General features: G+C 47.9%; 7 protein-coding genes across 7 annotated transcripts; 2 read left to right on the top strand and 5 right to left on the bottom strand.

The window, feature by feature from the left end:
* Positions 1-769: 769 nt before the first annotated feature.
* FPRO_09838 (uncharacterized protein) lies at positions 770-2,309 on the bottom strand (the record flags this gene model as incomplete). The annotated part of the gene is made up of 2 exons (XM_031233273.1): positions 770-2,127; positions 2,177-2,309. 2 exons carry the CDS (start codon positions 2,307-2,309, stop codon positions 770-772), a joined length of 1,491 nt encoding a protein of 496 aa, XP_031083126.1.
* Positions 2,310-3,204: 895 nt separating this feature from the next.
* On the bottom strand, positions 3,205-4,347 carry FPRO_09839 (uncharacterized protein; the record flags this gene model as incomplete). Its single annotated transcript, XM_031233274.1, has 1 exon — positions 3,205-4,347. The coding sequence occupies one exon, from the start codon at positions 4,345-4,347 to the stop codon at positions 3,205-3,207; it is 1,143 nt and encodes a 380-aa protein (XP_031083127.1).
* A 342-nt stretch (positions 4,348-4,689) lies between these two features.
* On the bottom strand, positions 4,690-6,350 carry FPRO_09840 (uncharacterized protein; the record flags this gene model as incomplete). The annotated part of the gene is made up of 4 exons (XM_031233275.1): positions 4,690-5,193; positions 5,257-5,734; positions 5,782-5,858; positions 5,919-6,350. The coding sequence occupies 4 exons, from the start codon at positions 6,348-6,350 to the stop codon at positions 4,690-4,692; spliced, it is 1,491 nt and encodes a 496-aa protein (XP_031083128.1).
* A 792-nt stretch (positions 6,351-7,142) lies between these two features.
* On the top strand, positions 7,143-8,187 carry FPRO_09841 (putative proline racemase; the record flags this gene model as incomplete). Its single annotated transcript, XM_031233276.1, has 3 exons — positions 7,143-7,327; positions 7,399-7,742; positions 7,784-8,187. The coding sequence occupies 3 exons, from the start codon at positions 7,143-7,145 to the stop codon at positions 8,185-8,187; spliced, it is 933 nt and encodes a 310-aa protein (XP_031083129.1).
* A 2,296-nt stretch (positions 8,188-10,483) lies between these two features.
* FPRO_09842 (uncharacterized protein) lies at positions 10,484-11,535 on the bottom strand (the record flags this gene model as incomplete). The annotated part of the gene is made up of 3 exons (XM_031233277.1): positions 10,484-10,739; positions 10,795-11,188; positions 11,235-11,535. 3 exons carry the CDS (start codon positions 11,533-11,535, stop codon positions 10,484-10,486), a joined length of 951 nt encoding a protein of 316 aa, XP_031083130.1.
* A 377-nt stretch (positions 11,536-11,912) lies between these two features.
* Positions 11,913-12,863, top strand: FPRO_09843 (uncharacterized protein; the record flags this gene model as incomplete). Its single annotated transcript, XM_031233278.1, has 2 exons — positions 11,913-12,020; positions 12,075-12,863. 2 exons carry the CDS (start codon positions 11,913-11,915, stop codon positions 12,861-12,863), a joined length of 897 nt encoding a protein of 298 aa, XP_031083131.1.
* Positions 12,864-13,278: 415 nt separating this feature from the next.
* Positions 13,279-15,375, bottom strand: FPRO_09844 (putative phenylacetyl-CoA ligase; the record flags this gene model as incomplete). The annotated part of the gene is made up of 7 exons (XM_031233279.1): positions 13,279-13,302; positions 13,366-13,665; positions 13,723-14,057; positions 14,123-14,285; positions 14,342-14,599; positions 14,661-15,026; positions 15,094-15,375. 7 exons carry the CDS (start codon positions 15,373-15,375, stop codon positions 13,279-13,281), a joined length of 1,728 nt encoding a protein of 575 aa, XP_031083132.1.
* Positions 15,376-15,700: the final 325 nt, after the last annotated feature.

The following is a 15,700-nucleotide window of genomic DNA, read 5'->3' on the forward strand; positions in this document are numbered from 1 at the left end:
TTGGGGAGTGAAAAGCACGGACACACATGGCTGTTCTTTGTTCTGACCTCACTTATCATTGCTAGGATCATTTTGGAGTGCATAATAGTTGAAAGGGACATGTTTACAGCCAACAGTTGGCATTGTGGTACACCTCTATGTTAGCGATTTGTTTCCTGATGGAGTCGCAAGGTGTCGAAGCCTGAGCTGTTCGTTTTTATTAGCGAGTTTGTATTATGATTGAAGAGGTATGAGGGAACGCGGCTAATGCTGTAGCTATAATAATTAATTTCTTTTTGATGTCTAATTATTTGTAACCTTGTGATACGAATGGGAATGCTTATGATAAATTTAGTATGCCGCCGAATACAGCTTTTGATGACTTTAGTGCAACCAATCCTTAGCTTAGACTATTTAGACAATTTCCAGACAATTTTAATGCAGTGATTCGACTTTCCTGGGTTTGTTTCGTTTTTATTAGAGGTCCCGAGGCCTCTCATCCCTATGCCGAGACGTTTTTGTGCAGAAGAGTTTAGTTATTGTATCATGGCCGGATAAAATTCACAAAGTCTTCGTTCGCTCAGATCATATTTGAACATTCTGGGAACCGAATTGCATTGGTTCTAGCCTGAAATGCAGTCACATACAACGCCAACCGTATCTTGGGCCCCCTTTCGAGTTGAAGTATCGTTTTAGTGAGCCCATCTAGATATCCCATCGACGCCAAAAACTCCAATGCTGTAGACCTCTTACCCTCTCCCCTGCGTTTTCCCATCTCGCCAAAGTATTCTCATTCCGTCTTCTTGCGAATCTTCATATAGTCTCTAATCTGCTCGTGCTTGCTCGCAAAGAACATCTGCCTTGCATCATTCTTCCACACCAAGACACCCACTTCCTCGGCAAATCTTGATATATCCTTGTATTCCCTATCATCCTCGAATGACTTGAACAGGAACCCGCTCGTTGTCTTCATGCGTTCGTTTTCGAGCTGCCATAGACGAATTTGGTCGACTACCGTGGGGGGCAGAACGGGTTTGTTGTTTAGAGCTGCGGTGCGGTGCATTTGATCGTGTGCGTGCGCGGAGAGGTAGGATATGATCTGCTCGGCGGTGATGCCAAACTGAATGGCTTGTCGGATGGATTGGCGGGAGATGCGGCCGGCGACCATGTCGGGAAAGCGCATTGCGAGTTTGGTGAAGAGAGCAAGGACCGCGATTTGAAGTGTTGACTGGGTGTAGGCGTAAATACGGTAGTTGGTCTCGATGATCACACTCCCGCGCTGCTCGGTATTGGCGGCTGTCACGCTGCCCCCTGGTGCACTAGATTGCCCTGGCTGTAGAGCAGCTGCCGTCGCGGCTGCAACGCCATCACTGATGCTGCGAAGACTATTGCTGCTCGAGGTGAGGGTCGTAGCCAGACGAGTCGGGAAGAACATGGAACGTTTGTGGTTAGGGATGTAAATCAACCCAAAGTCGACAAGCGAGGGCAACATGTTCTTACGCTGTTCCGTCAGCGCATTCGTGTCGTACGCGCGACCAAGCTCCATGCTGGCAAGGACGAAGAGGAACGAGAGCATATCTGTAGCCTCCAGCCCAGCCATCTTATTCACCTCCATGGCCTCCAGCCAAAGCAACAGAAGCGTCCATACTTGCGCATTGGCCTCTTGCAGCAAAAAGGTAAAACCAGCTTGTGTGATACCAACGCTGCCGCTTGCTTTACGATCGACGAGACGGCCCGCGACGAGGAGTTCTTTCACGCTCTTATTCGGTCCAGAAGATTCGCCGGCGCTCTTATAGCCAACACTAGATACGACAAAGTGCAGGATGTCTTCCCATTTCTTTCGCGCGTACCGGTCGAGGAAGGCGATGTCGATTTCGGGCGGGATTTGGAGTGTTGACGGTACGCCGAAGGAGTTATGTGTGCCGCCGCCTGATAGCGCGAGTCGGAGGGATAGTTTAAAGTTCGTAGTAAGTTGCATTTCCTGCGGTCGTTCCTTTGAAGGCGCCGTGATCGAAACGATGTGTAGAACGCGAAGGATCGACAACGCCTGGTCCTTCTGGCGCTTGTGGCTTGGCTTCACCCAGTCATCTAGATCGCTGAGAAGTATAGGTTTGGGAGAGTAGAGGATGCGCATGACAAAGGTCTTTGCTAGGGGGCAGTTAGAGATTGGGCGGGTGTAGTGGTTGTGGTGACGAACCAAGGTGCGGTAGCATGCGACGGAAGATGGCGAACGCGGTTGAGGGTTGTTGGTAGAGCTTGCGGAAGGTCGTGCCGGGGAGTTTCTCGAGATACTCCGCGAGTTGGAGGGAGGGCGCTGGGCTGACTGACATGTTGGGCGACGGGGGGAGCGCTCTGTCAGTCAGTATTTAAGGGTGCTATCGCATGATCGATTGGTGTGGAATCGGGGATGATGTGTCGATGAGCGTGGTCGATGCAAGATATGTTATTGACAAGAGTATATGCGAAATGCGAAAGTGTATACTATGGTGCCAAGAAAGCGCCGATATGTGGTGAGATCGAATGTGTCCGAAGGCTAAAGATTTGAACTTCTTTGAAAGTTCACGAAGCTATGAGCACGAGCTCTCCAGGCACGATGAATTATTTTCGGGCTAGCGTTTAGCGACGCGGATTTAGCGGGAAAAGCTCGGTAAACGACGTCATACATGCACCCCAGGACGATCGATCTACAGCCCGATCGTCGACCTACCTACAGCAACTCATTGTAGCTGCGATTGTAAGCAGATGTAATAGCTTAGAAACGAACCTTTTGTTGCTTCTCGGATAGTATGGAGTTGGAGACAGAAAAAATATTGTAGTGCAATAAGGTCCACCCAGCCTCTAAAGGATTCTCAAGGATTAAGTACATACTTGGCCGTGAAGATAGGCTGCCCCTTATAGAGCAAGAAAACATTAGACCTTGATATGAGGCGTCAAAATACATGCAGTAAAAGGTATCCAAAATTTAGGTTAAGTTACCTAAGTCTTTTTATCATTTGGGACCAAGGTCCTGAGTTTTCTTTCCTCCCCTAGGCTGCATCAAGGAGAGTTGCTTCAGACTGACATGAACTTCTATATCATTGATCCTGGTAGATAACTAACTTCTATCCAATAGGGAGTTGCCTACCACTGACTTTGCTTCGAAAGTACCTTTTGAGACCAGCATGTCTGTCGCCGAAATGCCTTGGCGTATTAGCGACTTTCGCTTCTGTCTATTCCGCTGTAAAGCTAAAAGTCAGAGATAGTCGTTCCAGCATTTCTCTTCCTAGCAAGATCCAGGATGGCGTTTCCAGCGGCGAGATCTGTGACACTCACACCAATGCCCTTATACACGACGAAGCCTTCACTAATCCACTTCTTCAACTTCTCAACGCCTCCTTCAGGCTTCCTGTCAGACCCGTCATCTAGCCAATCCAAGATCTCTCCAACTTGAAGCAATCTCTCACCCTTGAGACCGCTCTGTATCACTTCTCCAGACTTGACCATTGCCTCTTCTAGATCGTCAACAAGAATACTGCCTTCCGTACCGTGAGGGCTGTATGAGTCGTCGCGAGAGGCAGCATGGCGAAGCATTTCTGGGTCGAGTTCAATCATATCGGCTTGCCATGAACCTATGGCGCCGACGAAGGGTAATCTGCTTCGTTGACCGTCACCCAATATTGTCTTGAGAGGGAACAATGGGCTTGTTGAACCAACTGTGCAGAACACTGCGTCAGCTGATGATAAGAGAGATGCCAGAGCCTCGTCGTAATCAGCTTGAGCAGGATCCAGAACATCCAGAGTGGCAGAAGACTTCCAGTACTTTTGGTTTTCTTCTGTAACTGTCTTGACCAAATCCTTCGCACGGCCTACAGACCGGTTCACAATGGTGATCCTTTTGATCTCGGAACCCCTCAGAGCTAATGCAAGACGAGTATGCCAAAGCCCTTGCTTCCCCGCTCCAAAGATCACAATGTTCTCGGTATTCTTTCTCCAAGTCCACGGGATCAGAGCAGAAAGTGTTGTTCGGTAGCCCGTGGGCTCAGCTGCATTGAGTATACCCGTCGGCACACCCGCTGAATCACATAAAGACAAAAGTCCTCCAAGTGGGCGATTCACCGTGTTGCCATCTGCGCCCTTGATTGGAGCTGGCGTAACCACGATCTTTGTGCCTACATAGTCTGGAGAAGTGAATGTGCGGAAGAGAGTCTTTTGCCCATTCGGTCGATTGACGAAGTCTGGTGTTGGCTGGTATTTCCCTTCACCTCTGACAGAGAAGTCAATGAGGATGTTTTCTAGAGCTTTCTTGAACTGAAGGACTTCATCTTTGGGCAGAGATATGAGAAGATCTCGGATTTCGGCGTCGCCAAGAACGATGAGGTTGCTGGCCATTGTGCTGTGCCAGAAACAATGAATGAAGAATATGATGGAGAATAGAGCTGTGTATATTTACGGAATCCTGATATGTGTATATAGACCTGATGCTTATCTTAGTAGATGACTGCGAAGTCGGCGTTGGAGGGGCAGAACGGCCAGCGTCGGTGCCGGTTAATGGTGCCGGTCTTGACCCCACGGCCGGCCGGGCCATCCGACTACGGATCGGCACCCGATATCCACCACAGACATGGTCTTGAGATGATAAGAACTGGCATTAACTTGGCGAAGATGTTACTTGTAAAACTCTTATTCCACTGGCTTATAACCAGCTTCACTAATAATCAATTGTGAGACTACCTATTGCTCAACTGCAGTAGCATTCTTACATCCATCCTGAAAGGACTTGAACGAATACTTTCTCGTGACAATCTCATTGTCATACCCAAACTCCACACCAGTTTGCAACGTATCATACCCTCCAGCCGTTGGCTTCCATCCCTTCTTTGTCAACCCAGTATAAGGATCCTGGATAAACGCCAGCCAATAATCCTGCATAGCATGACTGATCTTGTACTCAAACGGCCCAGACTTGTTCCGCGCGATATCATGGGTTCCAAAGATCAAAGGAAGCTCAGCAGAGTGAAAAGCCCCCTCATCTCCGGGCATGATGTTGGTAAAATTTGATGAATACATGTATCGCCAGGTCTGGGCGTTGTTGGACGACCGCAGAGCTATTTCGAAGTGTGCGGGACAACCAAAGGTACTGTCTGTGTGGACTTGCTCGGGTGGTGGTTTGACTGGAGGCTCCGCTGGCTCTCCACCAAAGTTCCATTCATCTCTGTTTGTGCCGATGATGGATGGCTGAGGGAGGCGTTAGTATGGTTATCTTTTACCTGATGTAAGAGAATGCGATTGAGAGCTTACCAGCTTAGGGATCCTGGACGATAGAAGACGCTTCGAGTAGTCAGAGAACCTGGTTCTCTCATCCGCTACAGGGACAAAGCTCACTCCCGCTGTATTCTCGACCTTCTTCTGGATATCCTTGAATGGTGTTTCGCGGAGGCAATCAATTTGATTGCCTTTGTCACACTTGAACGCCTTTGCAATAGAGGTAAAATTGGAGTGCGCGGAATCAGCATTGTTGATGGGTAAGAAGACACCCCCAGAATCCTGGATGTATGCATGCGCGATTGGGTCCTTAGGATACGCGTACTGATAGTATCCAACAGAAGCACCTCCGGCACTCTGACCCCAGAGAGTGATCCTCTTGGGATCTCCTCCGAATCGTGAGATGTTGTCACGCACCCACTCAACAGCGAGACGTTGATCCAGAAGTCCCAAGTTTTGTTCCTTGGAGTTAAGACCCGCGGCATTAGGGAACCCAAAGATTCCCAGACGATAGCTATTTTATGGTTAATAATGAAAGTGAGAAGGATATTCTTTACATACTTGAGGCTGACGACTATGTGCTTCTGGCTTCTTGCGACCCAGTGGGGAGGCACCTGGTAGTCAATATTACCACCGCCCTGCACGAAGAATGTAAGCAACTTCCGTTTCACTGATGGTTAACCAACGGGTGATCATACGGCGACAAAACCACCACCATGGATCCAAACCAATACCGGGAGCTTTCCCCTGTTGCCTCCCCGAGGCTTGTACGGAGTCCAAACATTAAGATACAGACAGTCTTCGCTTGTACTGTTCGGCTTGATCAGAAACTCAGGGCGCCATGGGCCACTGTTGGATGGTTCAGCTTGAGGACAAGCTGCGCCTTGATGCGTTGCATCTAATGCTCCGAATCGCCCTTTGGTTACTGCAGGAGCCCATCGCCGTTTCCCAACTGGAGGTTCGGCATAAGGTATACCGAGGAATTGAGCCACGTTAGGAAAAGACTCATCTGTAAAGCCTTTAACAATACCGTTGTCCGTCTTTACAGTTGTCGTATCAAGTGCAGAGACAAATAGAGAACCAATTCCAGCCCCAACGGCCAGCAGGCGAGAAACACTCGGTAGAATCATCATGCAAGTAGGTACGAATGACGGCAATCGAACTCGTGGGATATGAAGCTGGTATCGCGAGTCATTTTGTATCCAAGCTTGAAGCATCCGATATTAAGGCCGAATGTCACCTTATACCCACAACCGAGGCACCAAGAAGCGGGGAATGAGGAGTGAAGCTGGCGATCTTCAATAAAATGGCCAGTTTTGGGTGTTTAGATCTTGATTTTTGGCATGACCTCGTGATAACCTGGGGTTGTGACATTGAGTGGTCATCAGAGTTTGACAATGAACAGTGATGAGTTTACACGACCTAAACTTCTTTCTATCCTTAAGTCATAGATTTGTTTGACCTTCAATGACAAATATGTCAATCAACTGATAGTATTCAACGTCCTCATTCACTTCCATGTAAAGTATAACATCTTGCGTTCTGTCATTCGGGCTAAAATAATCCAAGCCGAACCGGAACAGCGTCTCATCCGACTACGGATCGCCAACCGATATCCCTCAACTTTACCCCAAATAAGACCCTTAATAGACCCCACGAACCTTAGTTGATGGCGGCTAAGCTAACCTTCGAACATGCGGAGAAGCTAAGCTTTCTGGAAGGTCGTCCCAGACTTAACTCTGACAGCCAATGATGGAAGGTTTCGATAAACCTCAGATAGAAACAGCGATGTCCTACGGTTATTGATTCCGAGTTGTGATACTGTATAAGAGCTTGACTGTAAAGTTGATCTTCATATGTAAATCATTAATTAGTAATTCAGCAACCTTTACTCACAACAAAGCGTCCTCTACCTCCTCAACATGCCCTTCAAGCGCAGCTTCAACACAGTAGGCGTCCACTGCGGCGGCGAAGTCTGCGACGTTGTAGTCGGCGGCGTTCGCGATGTTCCCGGTAAAACAATGTACGACAAGATGATGCACTTCTGGAAACATGAAGACCACCTCAGGAACCTTCTCCTGAACGAACCCCGAGGCTGTTCCGCCATGTGCCACAACCTCGTCTTGCCCCCTACGAACCCAGAAGCTGACTATGGCTTCATCATCATGGAGCATGAAGAGTACCCGCCATGTCGGGAGCCAATACCGTTGCGACGGTGACGTGTCTGCTGGAAACGGGTATGGTGACGATGCAGGAACCTAAGACGGTTGTCAAGCTTGATGCGCCGGCTGGGCTTGTTACTGCTTATTTGAAGTGTGAGAATGGGAAATGCAAGAGTGTCAGGTTTCATAACGTACCTGCTTTTGTGTTTGCCACTGACAAGGAGATCTCGGTACCAGAACTAGGCACAGTGAAGGTTGACATTGCCTATGGAGGGATGATCTACGTGCTGGTAGATGCTGCATCAGTTGGTTTGAAGATCAAGACTACGGAGGGGGCCAGGCTTGTCAAAGTCGGAGAGCGTATCAAGAGAGCAGTCATGGAACAAACGGACCCAACCCAGTACACCCAGAAAACCCTGGTATTCACGGCGTCACAATCATCGAGTTCACGGAGCCTCTGTATGAGTACAAGGACGGAAAGGCAGCAAATAACACTGTCGTTGTGTCTCCCGGGCGCTTAGATCGAAGTCCCTGCGGAACAGGAACATGTGCAAGGCTAGCAGTTCTCCATGCAAAAGGAGAGCTGAAGGAGGGTGAGAACTTTTATCATCGCGGTATCACTGGGACAGAATTTGTTGGCCGAGTGGAAGGAACAACCAAGGTTGGGGAGTATTCTGCGATTTATCCCTCTGTTGAAGGACAGGCTTGGATAACAAGCTTCAAGCAAGTTGTGTTGGATTCCACAGACCCCTTCCCTGAAGGGTTTCGTGTAGGGGATACATGGCATCTGGACCCCGAAGAGTAGATATGTTTCAGCCTAAATAAAAAGGACCTAGGCAAACTTAGGCAAGTTTAGCAAACTCGAGCAAATTCTAAGAAACTTGATACAGAAGCTGGCCAGCCGCCTTGTCATTCCTTCCACATGAGCAGCCATTGAAATTATCATAACACTAGATAAAACCTTTAAAGTATACGTGAGTTCAATACTCGAAAAGTTAAAATTCCCGCGATTGTATTCCGATTGTTAACCAAGGTACTCAAATAGTCCTCAGGCGGAAGCATTGCGGAAGTGCATCTCCAATTTCCTCATGAATCCCTCCCGAGTTCCTGCGAAAAACACACCAATTGCGCTGCTGCCTCAAATTCAATGTCAGCCTCAAACTCATGTGACCATATAAAGCTTTCAATCTCATCATCGTCATTGTCGCTAAGGAAATCATCACCTATTTCGTTCGCAAGTCATAAGGTTATGGTTCATGTCTACGACAACAGATAACGCTAGGCAAGCTTGCCCCCGTTTCTCGCGAGCCCGTTTGTTTGCCATCAGGGCATACCTATGGAGGTGGAAGAATTCTTTGTAAACGTAGTGCTCCAGATTCGAGGTGAACTAGCCCATGCATCGTGCGAGTGTCATCTTGGGCAAAAGTGTCTCGATTCGGTCCAGGCGTAGTTTGTGACAGCGTTGGTGTAAGTAAAGAATACGAGTCTTTATCCCAGGCAGGAAAATCCCCTCAGGAAGAGCCATGAATACCGCACATTCTGCAATAGAGAAGGGGGATGGAAAATCTCGTGGCAAAGCCCTGGATGTTACAATTCCGGGTTCGGAGGGTGAGGATTCGGAGGACCGTTGTTACTATGAGCGAAGCCCGAAACGACTCCGCCGTTCAGCGACAACTTCAATGGAGCGACATCAATATTTAGGCACTTGTGACGATAGTGGTGGTAATGGCATGGAAATTTGCGATGAATTTATTGAAACAGCCCTGACCATGCATGTTGAGTACTGTTGTGTTCGTCCCCGTCGGAAAGCAAGAAATACCAGAGAATGATATAAGGTGTCAGAATAAATTTATTAAAAGGTATTCTAAACTTATCCTAAGCTTATCCTAAATTTAGGCAAAGTTACCTAAGTCTTAGTATGGGTTCCCTGGAGCTATTCGGGGACGGCTGTGGTTCATCCTCATATTCGGATTCATCCTTGATGTCAGGCTCCGATTTGACCGCAGAAACGTCTTCATCTCTAGCCAGAGGCGCGCCGCCAACATCAACAGTAGAGTGTACTTCATTGAAAGTCTGTGATGAATCATTGGCATTACCAATTGTAGCATGTTCATTGCTATCAGTAGGAGAAACAGCCTCATGCTCATGCTGAGGAGGACGAAGGGCCTCGTCAATGTTGCCGGTATCAGCATCGTCGTTGGCAAGCAGAGTGCTGGTTTCATCTCCGGTTTCCGTTCCTTCAGGAGGGCCTTCGATAAGCCACGAGGGCATATGTCCATCTGCTACTTCTCTGTACAATTCTGTACAGCTAAATGCGGTAGCAAAACTCGCCGAGATAGGGTACAGGTTCCGTGCGAAGGGCCTCCCTCGTCTTCTGCGTATTTAAGGTTCCCATCGCGGCCGTGGTGAGAAATGGTGGTGAAGCTATGAGAGACATTCTCAGAGTTGTGTGGCAACTATAGAAATGGGAAATAGTGTGTGGCGAGCTTTTGAGAAAAGTAGATGCGCATCAGCGGCCGAGAAAAGTAGGTTGGTGGTTGAAGAGAGACCCTGAAGGATATGACGAGAAATGAGTTGCAGGATGGAGAATTGAGAAGCGGGAAATCGAGCACCAGTGGCAAAAAGCCCATATAAAAGTTTGACAGCTCTGGTTTCACGTAGAGAGGCCGTTCGTACGGTGCAGGGAGGGACAGGAGTTGGTAACGCACCTGATATACGTATCGGGACTTGAATAAGCCAATAGTGAGAAAAGCCTCCTACACGGAAGTCGGGTATTAAGCTTCGGGCATGAAAGAGGGCAAGATCTGCTATTTGATTGTTAGCTGGAGACCAGGCATCACATAACAGGACCCCTTTGTTTCAGGAGTTTGGATACTCCAGAGTGCCACTAGATAATAGTATTCTCCTCAGCTCACGGGATAGAAGCCTAGCATAACATTAGATAGAAGTAAATAAACGTCAATTACGGTCCCTTGATATGGCAATGGGGAACCAGCCCATTAAGCCTTCACCAATTATATCTGGCCAGACTCAATTCAGTTCAGCTGTATGACTACCCGTAGAATATACTGACATATATCCAACGCGTACATGCAACACCATCAATTCGCCATTGCATTTAGAAGCACAACAGATACCTTGTCACGCAATCTTTCCTGGATCCAACCGGGGAACCCGCGTATCATAGAAGTCCAGGCCGAGGAATTTGGTACGACGATTTGAGCTCCATACCCAGTATAAAGCTGTTTCACAACACCATCAGCGACAGACTCTGCAGATATCGTGGTATCCTTCATTTTCCCCTTGGCGATGAGGTCTGCGATCAACGGTGTCTTTACCCAAGTCGGATGAATGATGCTATGAACTATTAGTCACACTGCAAAACAAGTACACGCACTCCACCGTAAATCACCTAGCTCGCACCAATGGTGCTTTGTAAATATGCCTCAGCTCCTGTAGCAAACCCTCGTGGAACGCGAGGAGTCCAGACTTGGTACACCCGTAATCGACATTAGAAGCCTGAGTAGCAAAAGAAGCCATACTACCAACGTTGACGATGTGGCCATGGTTTCTTCGTATCATAGCAGGCAGGAAGTGTTTAACAAGTAATATCGGTGCTATCATATTCACGTCAAAGACTTTGTGGATCTTGGACTCGGGACAAGCGAGAATAGACATGGCGTTGCCAATTCCAGCGTTGTTAATGAGAACGGTTGGGTCGCCATGTTCCGAGACAATCTGCTTGGAGACTTTGGAGATTTCATTGGGGTTGGAGAGGTCTGCTGAGCAGAAAGACACGTTGGGGGCTAGAACCTGTCAGTTTAGTACTGAGAAGTCGTGATGTTGACTTACGGAGTTGATAGCCTGGAGCATTTAAATCAACAATTATGACCTTGGTGTGCTTCTTTGCAAGCTTGAGGACAATCTCTTTGCCAATACCGCTACTACCACCAGTGACAACGACGACTTCTTTTGTCCAGTCCCAACTGCTGTCGGTAAGATGATTGTTGACCTTTCTCCTGGTTAACCAGGCGTTAAAACGCGGGATCATGCCTATCAAGAACACTGCAGCAGCTCCAGCCAAGATATTCCTATTCTTGGCCAATTCTACTACATGGCCTAGGGTGGCTTTGTCAAGCGTGGGTAATGACATGGTGAGTGGGTGTTAGTGTGATTGCGATAATTCCGAAACAGTTGTTTACAGGGCGATATAGAGCAAATAGGAACTCAAGAGTGGACAGCTTTATTCGGACATCAAGTTATTAATTATTGTTGTGTATTGCCCTTCTTGACGCCGAGGGGTACGCGGCTCAGGCGATATAATTTGCCATGGGGTTGAAATGCCGAGGGATCGTTCCCGAGGGACTGCCTTGACTCAGCCTTCAGCTTGGATTTGAGGGGTTCTTTGATTGTAGATACCTATTTGTATGTTATTTCGCATTCAAGTAAATTCTTGAATTGAATCGACCCTGTTCTGCTTAATAGACCAACCACTTGTAGTTATTCTCACATTTATCCTTTCGCGCGAAAATGGCTTCTCACAAAGACGTTAATATTCCCACTTATGACGGCCTGAAGCTCAAGGGAACTCTGTTCTCCGTTGGTCAGAAAAAGCCATGTATTATCATGTCAAGTGGAGTAAGTCAGAGCATTTCTCGATTCTAAGCTCCACTAACTCATCCTTCAACGTAGTGGTCAGGACTGCGATCCCATTTTCTGCCCGAGTTTGCAACACGATTTAACAAAGCTGGCTATGGTGTTCTAACCTACGATAACCGGTGCTGGGGAGATAGCGAAGGCCTTCCTCGGGAACAGGTCGACCCGACCTTGCAAACACGCGATTATTTCGACGCCTTCAACTTTGCCGTCACTCAGCCCGAAGTAGACCCTACCAAAGTCATCTACTGGGGGTCTAGTATGTCCGGAGGAAACGCCATCTGCGCAGCAGCAGTGAATCATAATATCGCTGGCGTCATCTTGCAGGTCCCCTTCATCTCAGGCGAGTGGCTCTCTCGCATGCCAGGCGCGTCGACAAGCTTACTCCTCGGCGAACGAGCCAAGGCCACAGCGGAAGGGTCTCCCTCCAAGATCCCCAACTTCCCCAGTTCCCTTGATGAGCTTGAGAGCGGCGCCTCGCAAGCTGTTCTCAAAGACCCACAGTCGATTCCATTTATTGTTGAAATGGAACAGCGAGGACTTGACTGGTCTAGGACGTGTACGGTGCAGAGTCTAACATATGCTCTGCTTCACGAGCCACTGGCTTATATCCATCGCATCTCGCCGACGCCTATGCTGATGATCGTTGCTGATCAGGATATTACGACACAGCCCCATTTGCAACTAGAGGCTTATAACAAGGCACTGGAACCAAAGAAGCTTGTTGTTCTCAAGGGCATGGGTCACTTTTCACCTTACTTTGGTACGCCTTTTGAAGAAAACATACAGGCCCAGATTTCATATCTTGATGAGCTCTTTGCGTAATATGACGTACAAGAAAGATTGGAGGAGGTAGCATAGAGCAAAGCAGACAAATCAATCCCGAAATACGTTATTGTTTTAGAACACGACTAGTATGGCTTGTTTTAAAGCTAATCTGATGCTAGGAGAGCTTATCCAGCATAGTCCCCCATTCTCAAAGTTTTCCTCTTTTTCTCCTACCATACTCTTCGGTCAGAAAAACTGGTGGTTGAGGATGTCCTTTACCTTCTGGCAAGCGCATGACATGCCAAAGTACCCTCGCTCATTCAGGAGAGATTGATCTTTCGTGGTTACAGGACCATCTGGTGTGAAAAAGATATCCAATGGGTCAAGCTATAGCTATGTTTATTCTCTTAGTTATCTATTTAGAATCAACCACACTGAAACAGGAGAAACACTCTATTACGAGCCCAACTCATTAAAAGAACTCTTTGATCGCCACCTATGACACATCAATCGCCCATGGTCCACTCTATAACTTGGACGTAGCCCCAACTGACTTCACCTTCTCTCTTTCTTGCAAAACACGTCTAAGGATCTTACCACTGGGGCTCTTGGGAATGGTTTCAATAAACTCCACACCACCCTGAAGCCACTTGTACTTTGCCTTGTGACTTTCCACATATTTGCAAATTATAGTCTTTATCTCTTCGTCAGACTTAGTACCTGTGCCAGCATCTTTCACCACAAAGGCCTTGGGCACTTCTCCGGCGAAATCATCGGGAACAGGGATGACTGCACAATCTGCAACGAAAGGGTGAGAGAGAAGATGCGCCTCGAGCTCTGCAGGAGCCACTTGGTTTCCCTATTGCTTCAATTAGCTGTGCTTATGGTTAATGCGGATTGGATGGGCTATAGATACCTTTACTTTAATGAGCTCTTTGATTCGGTCGACAATAACGATGTGCTCTGTACCAAGGGGTGACAGACGTACGACAACGACGTCACCTGTTCGAAGCCACCGGCCGTCCTCATCCCACACAAACGTCTCTGCTGTGGCTTTGGCATTGTTCATGTAACCGAGACAGATATTTGGAGATTGGACGAAGAGTTCGCCTGGCTTCTCAAACTCAGTCACCTCTTTACCAGCCGTATCAATAACCTTACATCGAGTCCCCAACAAGATTGACCCAGAAGTGCCGTGGAAAATGTCATGCTCGCTCGTCGTACAAACAGCAGGACTACTCTCCGTCAAACCTGGCAGAGTAAGTAGTGTCAGTTTTTATCCCAGGAATCCATTCGGTGCACATCGTCTTTCTTACCATAGCCCTGCCCAACCTTCCATCTTGGCCATAACTTCTGCATACTCTCGATTGTCTCAATACCGAGGGGTGCAGCCCCTGAAGTGACCCATTCTAAACTGCTCAAGTCGTATGAATCGCATTTGCTTTTGTTCTGGAGTAGCTGGATGGCGATAGGCGGGACCTGAACGGTTTCCAGGTCAGTGGCATACAAGGATGGTGTATAAAAGAACAACTTACAAGTGGTAACTGGCGGACTTTGTACCTTTGTATGGCTGCGAGCATGTGGCTTAGATTATATCTTGGGAGCACCACGACCTCGTCGCCATGCCACGGCATTGTGTGAGAGATGATGACTAGTCCATAGATATGGCTGAAAGGCAGTAGACCCAGTCCGACCTGTGTCTCAACGCCAGCTAATTTCCGCCCATAGGTCTCATACGCAACTTGTAAGGCAGTGTTACTGATGATATTGTAGTGGGATAGCATGACACCTTTCTAAGCCCAGATTAGCATTCGCCAGAAGAAACTGTCGATTATCCAGTTCCAGAAAACGTACCGGAAGGCCAGAGGTTCCGCTAGAGAAGCAAATATAGGCAACCTGTCGTTTTCCTTGCTCCTTGACCCATCGCAATGGCGGGAGCGGAGGCAAGTGTCTTCCCTCATCTATCAAAGTAGATAGGGCGACATAATTGTTGTTATTTGTTTGGCCAGGCATATCGAGAATGAAAATACGGTCTTTGGAGATATTTGCCGCTGCCGCGGCCTCCAAAGCCACGGGAAGGAGAGGGACGCAGGTGAATAAGGCGTTTGCACTTGTCGAGCGAAGTTGATGTGTAAGTTCAGACACGCTATATGCTGCATTTGCAGGCGAAGCAATGGCGTTAAGGCGATGCAATGCGTGAGTCAACGGGACGTAATCGATCTAATGGAAACAACATCCAGTCAGTCATTACCTTCAGCATTTCTTTGGGTCCTGGGTGTAAACTTACAGTGTTCCAAGAAAACACACAAGCCACCTTGTCCCATTCTGTGCCATTGGCGACACTCCAATCGAGTCGTTTTGCTATGGCCCTGGCCATAGAGTCGACCCTTTCTCGGACCTCAGCAACATTATACGTCTGGCCCGTCAATCCACAGGTATATGGATTGCGGGACAGTTCCAACGATTTGCGGCCATGCTTTTCTGAATACATGAATTCTTCAACTGTGATGCTGTCTGGGAGAGGCACTGAAGGTAGGGCTCGGGCCCAGGCTGGTGATTCGAAGACCATGATAGCGTTCTGCTGGGCTATAGGAATGATAGGCAAAACAAAAATTTGAGACTAGGAAATATATTGGAGACACGGCTATATTCTATGTCCAGCCTCTTTGCCTTGGGGTTACTCGAGCCTTGACCCTCGGGATTATTGCCTCGGCATGAAGTCGACGCACTGTACTGCTTGATCTCGTGCAACAACCCTGTTTACTTTGACCTTGGGACTTTCCAGTTCCGGAGTGCTCATGACCTTTATTTTGTAGTCCCTCGGCAGTGCCGAATTGGCTGGGTAGTGGTGTATTTATGCTTTGCTACCCCACACTCTGATGGTCACATTCAAA

Source organism: Fusarium proliferatum (genome assembly GCF_900067095.1).
Source record: "Fusarium proliferatum ET1 genome assembly, contig: FPRO_scaffold006, whole genome shotgun sequence".
NCBI lineage: Eukaryota > Fungi > Ascomycota > Sordariomycetes > Hypocreales > Nectriaceae > Fusarium > Fusarium proliferatum.